Source organism: Anabrus simplex, chromosome 1, assembly GCF_040414725.1.
Source record: "Anabrus simplex isolate iqAnaSimp1 chromosome 1, ASM4041472v1, whole genome shotgun sequence".
NCBI lineage: Eukaryota > Metazoa > Arthropoda > Insecta > Orthoptera > Tettigoniidae > Anabrus > Anabrus simplex.
This window is the reverse complement of record NC_090265.1, coordinates 826,983,720-827,001,454: the sequence shown is the minus strand read 5'-3', so window position 1 is coordinate 827,001,454 and position 17,735 is coordinate 826,983,720. Positions and strand designations below refer to the sequence as shown.

At 38.2% G+C, this 17,735-nt stretch overlaps 1 protein-coding gene across 1 annotated transcript in view; it reads left to right on the top strand.

Annotated features, from left to right (window-relative positions):
* Positions 1-17,735, top strand: part of LOC137496927 (uncharacterized) — a 221,144-nt gene that overhangs the window by 28,016 nt on the left and 175,393 nt on the right. The window contains exon 2 of the mRNA XM_068224994.1: positions 9,486-9,608. Within this exon, the coding sequence (XP_068081095.1) occupies positions 9,486-9,608 (123 nt within the window). The remainder of the gene's footprint in view (positions 1-9,485; positions 9,609-17,735) is intronic.

The window sequence follows — 17,735 nt, the reverse complement described above, 5'->3', positions numbered from 1 at the left end:
ATATGTTTCATATTGTCTGTATTGATCATTCCTTAATTCAATACATAATTCAAAGGAGGAGATATTCCACCTGATCAGTACAAGATTTAAAGTTCAGTTAAGTTATATTCGATATTTAAAATATCCACACCTTGAAAGTCTTTATCAGAATCATCGACCTGTGTCTGCGGGAAATCACCGTAATTGGTATCTACCAGTGCGGCTTTGTCTTAAGTTCTTGGACAATTGATGCTGTTTTGCAGCTTGAATGCTAATGGAGAGGCCTTGAGAGAAAGGTCTCCCACTTCACACCGCCTTTCTCAAGCTTGAGAACGCTTTTGACCATGTTTTGCATCAGTTCGTCTGGTATGCACTTCGTGACCATGGTGTTCCAGAGCAGCTTATCAGCTGGATCAGGATGTTGCATATGAACACCAACAGTCGGGTACACTTTGTCGTCGGCACTTTAGACAGCTTCCCCGTGAACGTCTGTGTCTACTGGGCCTCAGCACTGTCACCACAGCTCTTCATATTAATCATGGACACCATCAGATGTGACATGCAATAATGTGTTCTTTGGACCATCCTATATGCCATTGCTCATGCTCGTATACACCACCTATGCACAATTGCAATTTCAAGTTGAATGGAACAACTCTCTCTCCCTACATGGACTCTCCATGAACATCAGGAAGATAGAATATCTGAAAACTAATCCAAGTGACAGCACCATCCAAGTCAGGTGAAAGAGCATAGCATAGACGGAAGGCTTCGGGTACCTTGATTCTCACCTTCCGAGTGACTGCAGAATTAGCAGTGAACTGTGAGCTAGGATAAATGTGACTTGGATGCAGTGTAGGGAAGTCACTCGCATACTTCATGACAAGAGAATGCCTCTTCACCGATAGTCGAAGAATTACTGAACAATAAATAATATATCCAGTTGCGCTTTATGGAGCTGAATTCTGACCGTCCAACGAAAGCTCCGAACACCAATTTTATGCCATGGAGATACAAATGCTCTATTGGTCAAAGAGCACCTTAATTCACCGCATCAGGAAACACAAAATTCAGCAGCAAATGGGCATTGTGCCGATTGTGAAGAAAATGCGGGGAAGTTGTCTCCAATGGTATGGCCATGTTCTACGTGCAGCACCGGCACAGTAGTGTTGGCTACTGAATGCATGATTCGAAGCAGTGTATCGATTCATTCAAGTGTCCGAGTGAATCGATTCACAGGAACGGCGAGCTCACGGCACACGATTCAGCTTACTCCCAGCGGACAGTGCTGAGTGGCGCGCTCACTGGACTTTGACGGGGAGCCGAGCTTCCGCTGCAGGGAGTAAGTGAATCATGGCACATCGAAAGAATCGTGAACGAGCGCGGCTCAGTGAGACACAAGATACACACGGCTCCTTATCGGCTCACTGGACACGCGGAGAGCCAAGCTTCCGCTGCAGCGAGACATACAGTGAACCATGGCACACGGAAAGAATCGTGAACGAGCCGGCTCAGTGAGACACAAAATACGCACGGCTCCTTATCGGCTCACTGCAGCGAGACATACAGTGAGCCATGCTACACTGAAAGAATCGTATGCTATAATGGACTCTCGAGCTCAGCTCATTTGAAAATAATACCCATTTCCATTCACTGTCCTCTTCTTACAGGGAGGTTTAAATAATAGATGGATTTATTTGCAGTGTTAAAAAGGTAGTCAAAACATAATTCTGAAGTAGCTAGTAAGTAGGTAGGCTATTAGGTTATACTATTTATTAGTTTAATGAATCTTAGTATTATAACTTATACTCCGTACGGCTCTACTTCTAAATTGACGTTTTGGCAGATTTTGGCTCTGTCTGGTGGTTATGCGCTGAAGCATAGACATCCAACCAATCCCAAGCTGTCATTCATATCGATTTATATCGGCAGAGCACGATCTTGAAACTTAGTTGCCAACTCTAATGTTTACATTCACCACGTGGTTAACCTATCTCGCTCAGCGTGTATGTGCTATTTGGTACGTGCATTATCCTTCAGTAATTAGTGTGTTTTTCATATTGTTGGAGGGTTCCAGTGACTCTGAGATCAGTAGAGTGCTCCCTTTGTAGACTATAACCTCCTTCCTGTGCCAGCCATTATCGGTGAGTGATGTGTTATTTCCTCATTCTCTATTATTCTTAATAATATATTCTCTTTTACTGTCAGATGTTGTTAGTAGTGTAGTTTTTGTGAATTTGTTTTCAATCCATATTCATTAGTTTTTCTGAGTACGGTATTGCATTTTACAAGGGCGTTTTACCGCGGTCGTATTACATCAGCTAATTCTTGCAGGTGTAACGCGCTGGCAACAGAGGGAAGGCGATGCTCATTTGTTTTGCGAAACTTCAATTTAGAAGTAAGGCCGTGCGGAGTATAGTTGACATTTGACAATTAAACTCGACTCTAGCCTGCCCTATGACTATGAGTCATGCTCATGACCACTCAAAAGTACCTGTTTTGTAGTGGGAAGAACGGCTCAGTATTTTCTCATTTCATATGTCACATCGTTGCACAAGACTTCAATCATATGTGGACAGACGCAATAACAGTATGTTGAATCAGAAAACCAGCGGGCTACTGCAAATCTCGGGTAGCCTATACAAAATATGACTATTTTAAAAAATCCTCAGCTGATAGAAAAATACATATTTTCAAAAATGACTGAGCGAGTTGTCGTGCGGTTAATATCGCGTGGCTATGCGCTTGCATTCGGGGGGATGGTGGGTTCGAATCCCACCGTCGACAGCTGTTAAGATGGTTTTTCCGTAGTTTCCCCATTTTCACACCAGGAAATGCTGGGACTGTACCTTAATTCAGGTCATAGCTGCTACCTTCCTAATCCTAACCTTTCCCACCCTACATCGCCGGAAACCTTCGATGTATTAGAGTAACTAGCATTTTTTCCTAAGAAAGGAGTTCATAGTATGAAGATCAGATGGCAGCTGCGAGCACTGAATGCTGTTGCTGCTGTCTTACCAGCACATACTACACAGATGCAGTAGGAGCGGTGACCAATGAGCCGTGAATCGGATCAGTGTATCGATTCAGTAACGTGAACGGAATCAAATGAATCGATTCAGTAAAATGAATTGAATGTCCCATCACTATGGCACAGTCTCCAACTTCACCTTCCAATTTGACAGTGACGGCCCACCTGGACTACCAAAATAGCGCTGGCAAGATATGGTAAATGTGGATATGAGGAATGTTCTTCTGAGGCTGAATTACGTCCAGGATAGTGCTTTAAGTTCTTGAAGAGTGGACTCTTAACGCTAAGCAGAATAATAATAATGATGATAATATTTAAAACTTGACCTTTTCTCTTAACGCAGATATCACCCCCGTGAAATTTACAGCCATTCCGCAGAAGAAGAGGTGCAATGGCCCTGGCACTATACTCTATATATCTTGTTTTAAACAAACATTGAACAGGCTGAGTTTTGGGGGGTGTTTGAATTGGTTGCCATATAATTGTGGATTGGTTTTGTTTTGCGTGAGTCAGTTTTTTTTAATGTTTGGAAGTCAGTAGATGACCTCGTGAGAGTCTTCTTGAGAAAGTTTGGAAATATTGAGTCAGAAATAAGTGACAGAAAATGAAAATTAAAAAGTCCACTTTTTCAATACAAAATGTTGAACTAATGAAAATGAAATGGAATATGCTTTTAGTGCCGGGAGTGTCAAGAGGACAAGTTCAGCTCGCCAGATGCAAGTCTTTTTATTTGACTCCCGTAGGCGACCTGCACGTCATGATGAAAATGAAATGATGTTGAAGACGACACATACACCCAGCCGCCATGCCCACGTAATTAACCCATTAAGGTTAAAATTCCCGAGCCTGCCGGGAATCAAACCCGGGACCCCTGTAACCAAAGGCCAGCACGCTAACTATTTAGCCATGGAGCCGTACGTTGAACTAATTAAGTTACAACATTTACTTGGGACTAGTTTCGACGCTGATGTGCGTCATCTTCAACCACTAATGAGAACAGGCAATCCTACGTAAATGAATCAAAACATATTTTGTTAAAGCGTTGCACTTATAAAACACTCTTGATATTGAGCTTATGATGTCCATAAGAAAAGAAAAACTTCTTATAATCACATGATAAAAGTCTAGTCATCCGCTATTGGAAGAACACTCAACATCAAAAAAAATTATAACGTAAATCTTTGTATTCAAGTAAGAATCTAGTCTTGAGTTTGATTATAAGTTGTAAGATTCACATTAAATATGAATAGATGTGCCAAGGTCGAAGTATTAATAAATCTCTTCTGTAAACATTAAAATCTTTCCTGAGAACCAACTGTGAATAGTCTCCTGTTTTAATGTTGTAACTTGTTTCTTTGGAAACTAGTCCCAAGTAAATGATAAAACTGAATTAGTTCAACGTTATTTTATATTGAAAAGGTGGACCTTTAAATTTTCATTTTCTATTATTCTCAGTTCAATATGGACCTAAAATGAAATTCTTACTGTAATTTTAAATCAGAAATAAGTAACAGTGTTTTGTAAAAAGTGTTACAATCTTCAGTAAACTGACTTAACCACTTAACTAGGGAGTTTCAACTGAGAAACATTCATAACGGGGTATATAAATTGACTGAAAGAATTGATTCTTCACGCCTATTCTCATGATGTGGGTGACTGAGTTAATTCGTCACGCCCATTACTCTTCCGCGAATGACTCATTATGCATGCATGACTTCATGGAAGACAAATTGTCTAGTGCTGCCCGCTTTGACATAAATACGTCTTATGACTAGTGGTCATCTGAAATTATCAGCTGTTGATACATTATGGCCATGACCGAGACACTTAATTATGATCGTTTGATTTTTCCGAAGGAAAAATGGTGTTTTTTATTATTATTTGCATTTGGTAATTCAAACCATAATTCAGTATTTGATTCGACTTCTTGCAACTACATTATATAATGTCTGACACTAAGTAACGATGCCACTGTTGTAATTACCCTAGGTATAGCAGTTCTGTTCAATGACGCTGTTTATAACATTACACAGATGCAAGCTCACTGTGAGTTTCACCACTTGTGTTATCTTCTCCATCCAGATAGCTGTCATCTAATTCATCATCTGATTCAGTGAGATGAAGAATAGTTTGATCATCCAAATCAGCATGTTTAGCAAGTATGTACAGAAGAAAATGCACTTAAATTTTGGTGTGCATTGTCATGCAGCATATCTGGAACCTATTGACATAAAGCGATCGATAACTTCACGTAGCAACAAAGAGACGAGATAAGTCCCACCCAGCAGATAAGTTTTCGAGTTAACTCGTCATTACTTATTAACGACTACTGTTAGACGTATTAATTTATCATGCCCGGTTAAGAGGTTAATGAGTCTATTGCATAAAGTTAAGCGTTTGCTTTTACTTGCTGTAAACACCATTCATTGAATAAAACCTTAAGTGATTATTTGGCAAACAAGTTTCTACTTCCTCAGGATAAGTCCACTTAAATTCTTCAGTATTGACTTAAAAGCGAAGCTGTGACTTTTTCGAGTACTATCTTACTTAAACACAATTATCATCTTAAACCCATGAGTTAGTCCTTAAATATTTTCAACGTAGCTAAGTGGGATACTTGCACTTATGTCTATTTAGACAATGCAGGACTTGTGAATGTTTGCAGCAGGAAGTGTTACAAGGAGAGGAATATTAACCTCTTAACTGGGCATGACTTAGGCCTATATATTCGTACGCTGAATATTACAGGGTAATGGGCATGACGAATATATACGTACTCGTCTTTTACTGCGAATATCTCCTGGGTATGATGAGCTACTTTGCCGTGTTGTGTATTGTCATCTAAATTGATGTTTTCCGTGCATGATGGCAGCAAATACCACGTCATGCTCCTTGAAGCTTATTTTATTTTACATCTGCGCGGTGCTACTTGTCCGCAGTAAGGCCAAATACGACAGCATCTAGTTCAAAGCGTAAGTTCAAAACGCTCGAAGAAGACAAAATTATTCAACACTTAGAGAATGATTGTGACGATTTATCTTCTCAGAAATCCGAAGATGAGTGGTTTGATACAGCCGAAGGTGAATGTGATAGTGAAAGTTTTTCTGAGAATGAGAATGAAGAACAAGATGAACAACATGACGAATCGGATGAAGACGAAATGCAGTTTTTTTTGCTTTACGTTGTACCGACAGATATCTTACGGCGACGATGGGATAGGAAAGGCGTAGTAATTGGAAGGAAGTGGCCGTGGCCTTAATTAAGGTACAGCCCCAGCATTTGCCTGGTGTGAAAATGGGTAACCACGGAAAACCATCTTCAGGGCTGCCGACAGTAGGGCTCGAACCCACTATCTCCCGATTACTGGATACTGAATGGAAATTCTAAGTTCCCATGGAGGGAATTAGATTCTTTTCCACCAATAGAGCATATAAAAAATCAGATCAAAAATTAGATGGATGGCTTTTCCGGCGTTTGCTCTATTAACCAGCGTTTCGTCTTAGGTCTGACACTAGACTCTTCAGAGTGGGATGTGTCAGACCCTACCCACTGACGCTGGGGTGTATGCGGGTGAACTTATCAGAAGCTTCTTTATGAAGCACAGTCTGATAACTGCATACGGGAGATAAAACTCCACAATGGAATTAATGCCCGCCTAGCAATTCCAAATGGAAATTCTAAGTTCCCATGGAGGGAATTAGATTCTTTTCCACCAATAGAGCATATCAAAAATCAGATCAAAAATTAGATGGATGGCTTTTCCGGCGTTTGCTCTATTAACCAGCGTTTCGTCTTAGGTCTGACACTAGACTCTTCAGAGTGGGATGTGTCAGACCCTACCCACTGACGCTGGGGTGTATGCAGGTGAACTTATCAGAAGCTTCTTTATGAAGCACAGTCTGATAACTGCATACGGGAGATAAAACTCCACAATGGAATTAATGCCCGCCAAATCCATTTGGAATTGCTAGGCGGGCATTAATTCCATTGTGGAGTTTTATCTCCCGTATGCAGTTATCAGACTGTGCTTCATAAAGAAGCTTCTGATAAGTTCACCTGCATACACCCCAGCGTCAGTGGGTAGGGTCTGACACATCCCACTCTGAAGAGTCTAGTGTCAGACCTAAGACGAAACGCTGGTTAATAGAGCAAACGCCGGAAAAGCCATCCATCTGATTTTTTTATATGCTCTATTGGTGGAAAAGAATCTAATTCCCTCCATGGGAACTTAGAATTTCCATTTGGAATTGCTAGGCGGGCATTAATTCCATTGTGGAGTTTTATCTCCCGTATGCAGTTATCAGACTGTGCTTCATAAAGAAGCTTCTGATAAGTTCACCTGCATACACCCCAGCGTCAGTGGGTAGGGTCTGACACATCCCACTCTGAAGAGTCTAGTGTCAGACCTAAGACGAAACGCTGGTTAATAGAGCAAACGCCGGAAAAGCCATCCATCTGATTTTTGATATGCTCTATTGGTGGAAAAGAATCTAATTCCCTCCATGGGAACTTAGAATTTCCATTTGGAATTGCTAGGCGGGCATTAATTCCATTGTGGAGTTTTATCTCCCGTATGCAGTTATCAGACTGTGCTTCATAAAGAAGCTTCTGATAAGTTCACCCGCATACACCCCAGCGTCAGTGGGTAGGGTCTGACACATCCCACTCTGAAGAGTCTAGTGTCAGACCTAAGACGGAACGGTGGTTAATAGAGCAAACGCCGGAAAAGCCATCCATCTAATTTTTGATCTGATTACTGGATACTGGCCGCACTTAAGCGACTGCAGCTATCGAGCTGGGTAAGTGCCGTTCTAGTGATGTAAATGACGTAACTGACCGTGAAGTTAATGTAAAATCTTTCACAATGTCACTAGCATGATGTGTAATTCCTAAATATTCCTTTATTTTATGTTTTAATTTTAGGTGATAACGTATGAACAAAACAGTCAAATTCCAACCAGGTAAATGACCTTGCAGTTAATGAAGAATGGTTCAGAATGTCACATTCATGATATGATATTTATAAATACCCCTTGCTTTTATTTGTTTCAATTTTCAGCTGTGAAATATGGGCCAAACTCTCAAATTCCAACCAGGTAAATGACCTTGCAGTTAATGTAAAATGGTTAAAATTTCTCTAACATTAAAATTAATTAATTAATTAAAACTCCTTTAATTTACTTTTTGTAACACAGATGAATGATATTAATGATATTACTAATTTGTCTGCCTATCCTGCCATGTAACAACAATCTGCTTTAAAAAAATGCACAGGGCAGGTTACACCAAGCCAGTTAAGAGGTTAACCCCAACTGATCCAAAGTTTTATTGCATTTTGAAAGGGATTTCGTCGATTGCCCATCAGATCATCAGATTAAGTGGTTGAAACGAGGAGGTGCACTTAGCTCACATCAAAGGAATTTTGTTTTCTGAGTTATTCTGAATTCAAGTAAGTGTTGCAGAAGAATGTAGAGTTCAATATACAACAGGTTGTAGTTCTATTAATGGCATAGGTGATTGCGTTTTGGACAACTCACAGCAATGGATAAAGTGTGATTTTTGAACCATGGATGAAGATCAAGGAAAGTGGTCAAATAGGTTATTGGTGCGTTAGATTGTATGCTGGTATTTGGAGATTACACAAATCAGATAAATTCCTAAGCATAAATCTTAAGTTGCTTGTAACCAAAGTGTATTGATCACAAGTGTAGATGCCAAGTTGCCTGAGAGTGTACATGATTCCAGAATCTGCAAACATGAGTTCCTTGTATTAGACCATTGCATTATTTCAGGGTAATTACTGGTTACTTGGAGGCACTAGTATGGAATAATGCCAAGGTTACCATTTAGAAATTCCAGTGATAGATAGAATTATTCAACAAAATGCACGCAAGAGAACAAAATATTTTTCATTTTGGGTAGTAAAGTGAGGGTTAGTTTGTTTTGAAAAGGTCAAAAAGTAATTTTGTGCTGTAGTTTTACACATTAACTAACCAGTGCAAGTAATTACAGTACTGATTTTTTTCAAAACTTTTCTAGTACTGTTATTTACTTTTACTTTAAAGATACATCTTATTCAACTACTTCCAGTAATAGCTTATTCTTATAAGTATTTACTAATCAGCTTAAGTAATCGCATTTTAGGGTTAACACATTTTTATGCAATAGATGCAACGTCTACCAGTATGTTAAAATTATGTTAATTGAAAAGTATTAGAGAAAGTTATAAACTCTAATTATACCTCATATTATTGGACTGTTGTGTTCAAGGATATTTGTATGTCTGAAAAAAAAAAAAATCCTGCTGTCACATTCGAGCCTTGCCTATGTAATTTGTGAAATTTAAATTCAATTTTGAATGAAAAATTATTAACATCTGATTGCACTATTTTCTTTTGACAATGTATAATAGTAATACATAGCTTTGAAATTTTCTTTTACTTTGTTTTGGTATCAGTTTATTTTGTCTTTTTAGATCACATATTTGACACTTTTTCAAGAAACCAAGATGTCTTCGACACTGTTGTTAAGCCACTTGTGGAAGCAGCTGTTGGCGGATTTAATGCTACAGTATTTGCATATGGTCAAACGTCTTCAGGTATGAGGACTTAACATTTTTTATTTACTGTAATTATAATTATGACATTCATTTCTTATTTAGAAATGTCTGCTGTAACATTTTGGTAAATATCATTAGTAAATTTTTGATGTGTGTTGTATAAATTATTTCTTCTGACTGTCGTGTTGGTTGTTCACATAGCTTTATCCATCATAAGAATATAGGTAATAATAGTTTAGTTATAGGTGGACGATTACTTCTCTCCTTCACAAGAAAAGTGACATGTTAGAATACAGCAGTTTACACAGAAGAGCCGAAATAAGATTGGAATAATTACATGTACAGTAGAGTCTCGATTATCCGACCTAAACGGGACCTGGAGTATGTCGGATCAGCGAAAATGTCGGATAATACAGAATAACTTTGAATATGAACTAAAACAAACAGGAAGGTCATACTGTATTACTAAAACAATGACATGTTTTACGGTACATTATTTATTGAAGTATTAATTCAATTGTACAGTACATGCAGTACTGAACCAAAATATTCCAAATGTCTTACGAAAAGAAACTTGTCAACAATTAAGGATGAAAGGAGTTTCCGCCGACATTTCCTCTTCAGTGTTTCCAGCATATGTTGGAACATGAATTTGATGTCACCACTTCTAAGTTGCTGCTCATTTGGGTGTGATGGAGCGTTGTCTAGTTGAGGAAGAGGTTTTGTAGGGAGATTGTTTGAAGCTGGAAATGTTTCTACATCTGGAACAAACTATGTAACGAAACAGTCTTTAAAGATGTCAGCAGACATCCAGGCAGCCTTCTGATTCGTGTTATGGACTGGAAGAGAAGAAATATTTTTAAATGCCCTAGGCTTCTTTGATTTACTAATCATAAACAATTTTCCTTTTAAGTTACCAGTAACATTACTACAGCCAAGAACAGTAAATCTGCGAGGGCTGCGAGAGTTTTTGATGGCAGCATCTTGAAATTTCATCCAGTCTCATAAGAATTAAAAATCTGATTACCGGTTAATCCTTCAGCAAGTATTATTACTTGACGTTCCTTTTAGAATGTCACAACCTCATCGGAGTTTTTCTCCACAGATATTAAACTGCCTAATGCCGTACCGTGTTTTCCACTGATGAAGCCAACCAGCACTGGCAGGCAGCAAATGTAAGGTCGGTCCCCTTCCTTCTGGAAATACACCGCCTTTTCTTGCAGAATGGGGCCAGATATTGGCTGGCCCTTTTCCCGGTTTTGAATGAACCAAAGAAACAGTGCTTCACTTCTTTTTCGTACACACATTTCTTCATTGTTTTTCTAATTTTCAGTGCTTCACTTGTTGCTCTGGTAGAGCACCATTTTTAAAAACCTTCCCTCTTTACTTTTCCACTCTCCCACTGTAACACGCCCAATACCAAATTCTGAAACCACTTTTGAAAGCTTCCCGTTTGTCCAGTCTCTTTAACGCACTCAGCTTTTCTTCCGTAGAAAGAATCACTTTCATCCGTTTACTCGCCATACTCACAGAGGATATGAAAAGTATAACATTCGCACCCAACCGATACTACACTGAACAATGACTGAAGAATCGCTCCACCTGTTCTTGAGAAAAAATCGGTCCTACCGCCAGCAGTCAGGCCAGTGGTGTTCCCACGGTCGCACCCTCCACACCGGGTGTCCCAGAATTTAGTCTCCATCAAAAGTTCTAAATTAAGTCTACCAGTGTCGGATAACACGGAACGTCGGATAAGCGAAGGTCGGTTGAGCGAGACTCTACTGCTTACAATTTACATACAATTTATATCAGAATTTTAATACTGTACTTTAACACATTGGTGACCATGTTTTAAGGTGGCATATGAGCAGGCAGACTGCCATATTTTGAAGGTTTTTTAAAAAATTGTAGAAAATAGTAGGTTGCTTGCAATTGTAACAAGTTCATATCATCAAAAAATTAAGTGTCTATTCTACAGATTAAAGTTGCATTAAGATCTATTGAATACTTTTCACATTACACATTTTCCAATGGTATGCCTTTTGCAACAACAAAAAAGTGACAGCAAAGTCTTACACATAATGAGCTTGAGTGTGGAATACTTTGAAACATTCAGGGACACAAAGGTGCTACAGAACACATTGGACCCCACCAGCATGTCTCTTTAGTTGTTACTTTCCCATTTTCTGCGTTTCCTTCATCTGCACAGACTTTGCAATTGCGTCCATATCTCCAGAAGTACCCGACGAATGTGATTCATTCCCTGCCTTTGAATTATCATCGTTTGCATCACTTCATTCTAAAATGAAGAAAACTACATTTTTAATTTATTTCTGAATAAATCTCCAGTCATATGAAGATCATGAAACATTAGGTAAATAAAATAGAAAGTGCAAAATCAAACTCGGGTAGAATATGATACGATAAGCTATAAATACCTTCATCACTAATATGAAGTTCGAAATCAGGGTCTAAATCGGAATCAACTACCTCTTCTTCTGAACCACTGTCATCAAAGGTCTCTTCTAACATCTCTACAATTCTACTTTCATTCAATGATCTACTCATGATAGCAGAAACAAATCAGTCTAAACACTTCACACGATGTAAACAAAACTCTGAAAGCACGCGCCTTGAGCAACTGGAAGCATGGAGTGTAGAAGCGAACACATGCAAAAATAAGCTGCTATAAGTTTGAGAAAACGACAGAGGACACGAGCGCACGGTGTAGCTGTTATAAAAGTTTTACAAAGTGGTATATATAGTTCCCGCCCGATTCGCGCTCCGGCTGTATTGACAGTATAATAAATACGCGGGCCCGAGTTAGCCTCGGGTGTAGTCAGTATGCGCTGTTAACCTGCTCCAATACACACTCGGGCTCGGTCTCCAATGTGTTAAAGAAGACATTTTTTTATCACACATGAACTCTATGCTGTTAATTGCCCTCAGTATACCGTTACTACGTCAATACACAAAAATAAAATTTGCTTTCACTAATGTTTTTTCTTGAAAAGCATGTCATTGATTAGCGAAGGAAGATTCCGGATACTTCAGAATTATAACTGTATTATTTATAATACCTGTCATTGACAGGTGAACATTTAGCATCTGCGTGATTACATCCTTGTTCCCCAGAATCTGAGGCACAAGTGAACATGCCTCTCCCTGTCAGTGGCTTGTCATGGCACACTCACTTCTATGCTCTCTGTGGCCCTTTGCAGTTTCATATATATATATACATATATGTATATATATTGCATTGTTGCTGATCTTGATTTGATCTTCCTTCTGGTATAAAAAAGGCAAATATCAGGTTAGTATATTAAAAAATCAGATATATGTATTCTTTATCGCCTAAACGTTGTATAGTTGGTGTGCAGCATTTTCAACCTCACAATAGAGATATTCTCTCAAGTGCTAACTTCTTTACTGTTGCGCACGGTTGGTCAATTTTTATGTCAGTCATCCTTTTCGTCTTCCTCTTCTCTTTTTAACCTCCATCCATCCCTCCATCAGACTGGTGCACCAATTTGAATGTCTTAGCAGGTGACCAATGAATCTATTCCTTGTACTTCCTAATCTTTTTACTGGCTGGTATTTTTCGTTCAAGCTTTTCAGCACTTCATCGCTTACCCTACTAGTCCAGGGTATTTTCAACATGCGGCACCAGCACCATATTCCCAAAGGTCTGGATTTTCTTTTTGATCTTGTCATGAGAGTCCAGCTTTCTGACCTGTACAGTCCAACACTCCTTACAAATGTTTTTATGTATTGCTTGTGAATGTCTATGATAGTTGCCTTAGATGTCAGCAATGTATAAAGCCTTTAAAATCCTACTGGAAAGATCAATGTAGCAACTCTCTTTACAGTCTATATAGTTACTTGTTGTTGGACTTGAACTTTTGCATGACTGCCACTGATATTTCCCTTATTTTTCACTGTGTCAGACAGTATAGAACAAAAATGTTGCCATGAGCTATTTTCATGTAAAACAATCCTTAAGAGAGATGCATAGAGATCTATGCTTTAGACCCTTCTGAAGCACCCTCTCCTGCTGAAATTTAATAACTTATTGCTGAGATCCTACTCGACCTTACACTAAACCAGAAGACTTAAGTTTCATCAAAATCCATCCATTTTGCCATGGTGCTGTAACAGATCAGAAATATTAAATTGAACTCGACATTACAATATCAATATTCTTGGCAGGATGTAATATTAACCAACTGGAATGTCATGGTTAAAATCAACACTTTCATATAAAATGCCTGATGAAATGGAAAACTGGAAATTTTTTCGCTCTTCATGAACAGTACTATGCTGGCGTTCTAACAATGTCAAGTTTCAGACCTGGAATGACCTGGCCACAGGCAACAGTGAACACTGGTCTGCCATTTTCTGTTAAGTGTGTACACTTCCCATTCCTATCAGCACCCCATAGCAGGTATCGAATCAGTGGGAGTATTGTCACGTATATTGGAGTATGTATGAACCAGAAGAATAGCATGCTGAAAGAGGTTAACTATCAGCTACTTCTGCTTCCTGCCACTATTCAGGCAGGCTGTTCTGTTCTACTTACACTGCAGTAATGCCATCTATCAGATGAGTGGCAGCAGAAGACAAAGCAAATCACAACAAACAATAGACATTGTAACGTTGAACATCCACAGTCTGTTTCCAGTCATTTGACTAGGTCAGGAATGGAATGTATGAAGCCCTCATCTAGTGGTGAGGATAGGAATTTTGCCGGCTGCTGAAGCCTGTCGCACTCCTCTAGGGCATTGATTAATGACTGACAAATGAAATTATATTGGGGAGTGTTGCTGGAATGACAGATGACCCAGAAAAAAAATCTGTCCCGCCTCCACTTTGTCCAGTCCAAATCTCGCATGGAGTGACACAATTTTAATCGTGGAACCCAGTGGTGCGAGGCTGGCGCACTGCCCCCTGAGTCGCGGAGGGTCAAAATAATGTTATTTTTAATGAATTTCGTGGGCCTTTGGTATTAACGAACTTCATATCTAGTTTTCTTACAATTCTGTGATATTAGAGCAGCCACTAATATGGGAGTCATCCAATCGCTACTCTCCCTTACCTTATTCTTCAAGCGATTGTTCCCTTAAGATTTTTTGGACATGGTTCATTTCGTGGAGATTGGGATGATGTGCTTTTATGAAAGGTAGTGTTTTTTGCTTGTAGAGCTTGGTGCCTAAATTCATACCCCAGCCAATGTGGCCTTTAACCTTGTGTTAGCCCTAGCTGTGAAGCTCTTCAGATGGTGGTGATGGTTGTAGGAATAATGAACTGTAGGGTTTGAACAAATCTGTAATAGGGGCTAACAAGCCAATTGAATATATTGTGTTCGAGAGGAAATCTACGCAGTAGTGCACGCTGTGCATTTTTGCACACACTGATGTTTTTGTATAGTTGTTTGCTTGTTTCCCATTATGATAGGAAGGACATGGTGTCTGTTCTTCTCTGAAATGAGACATTTGATGTACTAACCTGACTACTTCATGTAGTAAACTGGCCTGAATTTAGGGAATGTGCATTGAGTGAGAGCCTTTGCTAACGTTAATTCCATAACATAGAGTTCTGGCTGCTGCTGAGGAAACATTACCTTCCTCTACTGTCAAATCCTGCCAGAACCAGATCCATCGGCGGATCAAGGAAATCACAGCAGTGTTATTTCATCATTGATGGGTTGTCTTTTCTTTATCATCTTGTTATAGACAGTTGTATTACATTTGAATAACGACACATGAAGAGAGAAAACTACAGGAAGAAAAAAAAAAAAAGAGCCATCTACAGTTAAAGCCGGAAGGTACGCTTGGCAACGCTGTATCAAGCGGAGGCCGAGAGAGAAAAGGGGGTGTGTCCGATTTTGAATGACTTCGCCCATATTCACTATATTTAGACCAACACAATGATTCGTAAAATGATACTAAGAAACACACACATCAGTAAATGCATTCACTGAAGTTAGAAATGTACATTTTGCATGAATAAAAACAAAACACTTTTAAGAACAATATTCACAAGCTCGGATATATATGTACGGATTGCAAAATGTTGAATTATTATAATATACACCATTACCTATTATGTGTATACTCTATATGAAATCAAACTACTTCAGGACATTTTACACTATGGGAAATTACATACTACTATAAAAGAAAAGAAAAACTACATGAAAGAACTTTAACATATAAAGATGAACTGACTTGTTTACCAGGGTTAAGGTTACGCATGGTCCATTGTTCCTTCTCGTATCCACATTATTACTGCGGTTAGGGCTCATTTTTACATATTAGCCCTCGTGTTTTCCAAAAAAATGTGTTCTTCTCGAGCAGAACATGCCTGTAACAGTCTTGAATTAGATTAACAAGCTCATATAATACTATATTCTAATAGAAAATTCCAGTGCTTCTGCTTTTCGTAAATCTTTTCAGGATATCAACTCGGAAACCCTCTTTTATCACATGTTAAAATTCTCATGATTAGGTCCGTATTGAAATGTACAATGAAGTCAAATAAATATTAAAGTTTATTTTTTCCACCTGTTCAATACATAAAAAAGATAATGAATTAAATAAAATTATAGGGACATGTTTCGCCCTTTAATTATGGGCGTCTTCAGCCTTAATCTCAAACTGAAAGTTGATTAATCAGGTACCTGATTGTAATTAACTTGCATATGAATGTGAAGGAAATGTTGGAAATGTGCGAAATGATTGACAATATTTATGAAATTCTTAATATCAGGCCTTAATAAAGTCTAAAATACAAATCTTCGTAAAATTATACACTCTCTTGAATGTAGTTAAGAAATTCTTGAAATGAGGCCTTAATGAAGTTTAAAATACAAGTAGTCATGAGTTTATACACTAGAGGAAACTTTTGGATCTTAAACAGATTGAATGTCACTATAATAATCACAGTAAGTGGGGTTTATAATAAATGTGAAGTGATAAAACTGTAGTTTTCTAGAAGCACGAGAGAAGAGTGCTTGAAGGTAAATTGCTGTGTTAAATGTTAGCAGGAAGGAACGGCTGTAGTCCCTTCTGTAGAGTCGTAAGGGAAGTTTGGACTTAAGTCTGTAACAATAGGAGATTTATGTTTTAAAGAATGAATTTGGGTGAAAGGAGAGTTTAAAGAGAAATCGAAGTGTGTAAAACCACTTACCTCTTTATTAACATTGAAATTGGTTGACATAAAGAAGATTCGGACAGAAAACATGTGTAATTTCTTTTATTTCCAATTGTAATAGTATTAAATAGTTACTATGGTAGCGTTGAAATGACTGATATTTAAGTTACTAGTGTTATAGATGATGTGAGATTAATGGAGAAGAGGGTCAAAGTGGTGTGCTAAGTTTATATATTATTGGCCGTGGCGGGTAACGGGAAATGAGTTCAATTCTTAGAACAATATAAAGAGAAACGCTATCATCAGTTTCAAGTGGAATTCAAATATAAGTTACAACCAGTCTATAGTCTATCTTTAGTGAGGAGAAAAATTAGCCTTCGTCTTGAAATACGATGCGGGAACGAGGGAAAGTGTGACAGTAAACATCCAAAATTATAAAGTTCAATAAGGACTCAGTTAATTTCGCTAAAAGGTGTTCTGTAAAGGGTTGATGGTATAAAAAAAATCAAATTGTAGCATTAATAGTTTGGTGAAGTTTTTTTAAGGTAAGTTTAGTCCTTTCAGAGTATGTAAGAATGAGGGAGAGTGTTTGATGGTAAGTAGGTTTTTTTTTTTTTAAGGTAAGTTTAGTCCTTTCAGAGTACGTAAGAGTGAGGGAGAGTGTTTGATAGTAAGTAGGTGGTTTTTTTTTTTTTTTTTTTTTTTTTTTGCAGGGCAGGAGTTGTGTTATTTGAAATTAATGGGGGCTTGTAAGTTAATACTTTAATATTATTTAGAATGTAATATTGATTTAAATTTAGTGACTGCAGTAATTTTGGTAAAATTTCGTATAATGAGTTTTTTTACTTCAACTATGTCATTGAGGTTTAGATATTTGTTATAGTGTTGGACTAAAAATATATAGAATGTTTTCAAATTACAGTAAAACCTCGTTAATTCAAAGTCGTTGGGCCTCAAAAAACGTACTTCGAATTACGTGATTTCGAATTAACCGCCAATTCGCAATTCAGAAGT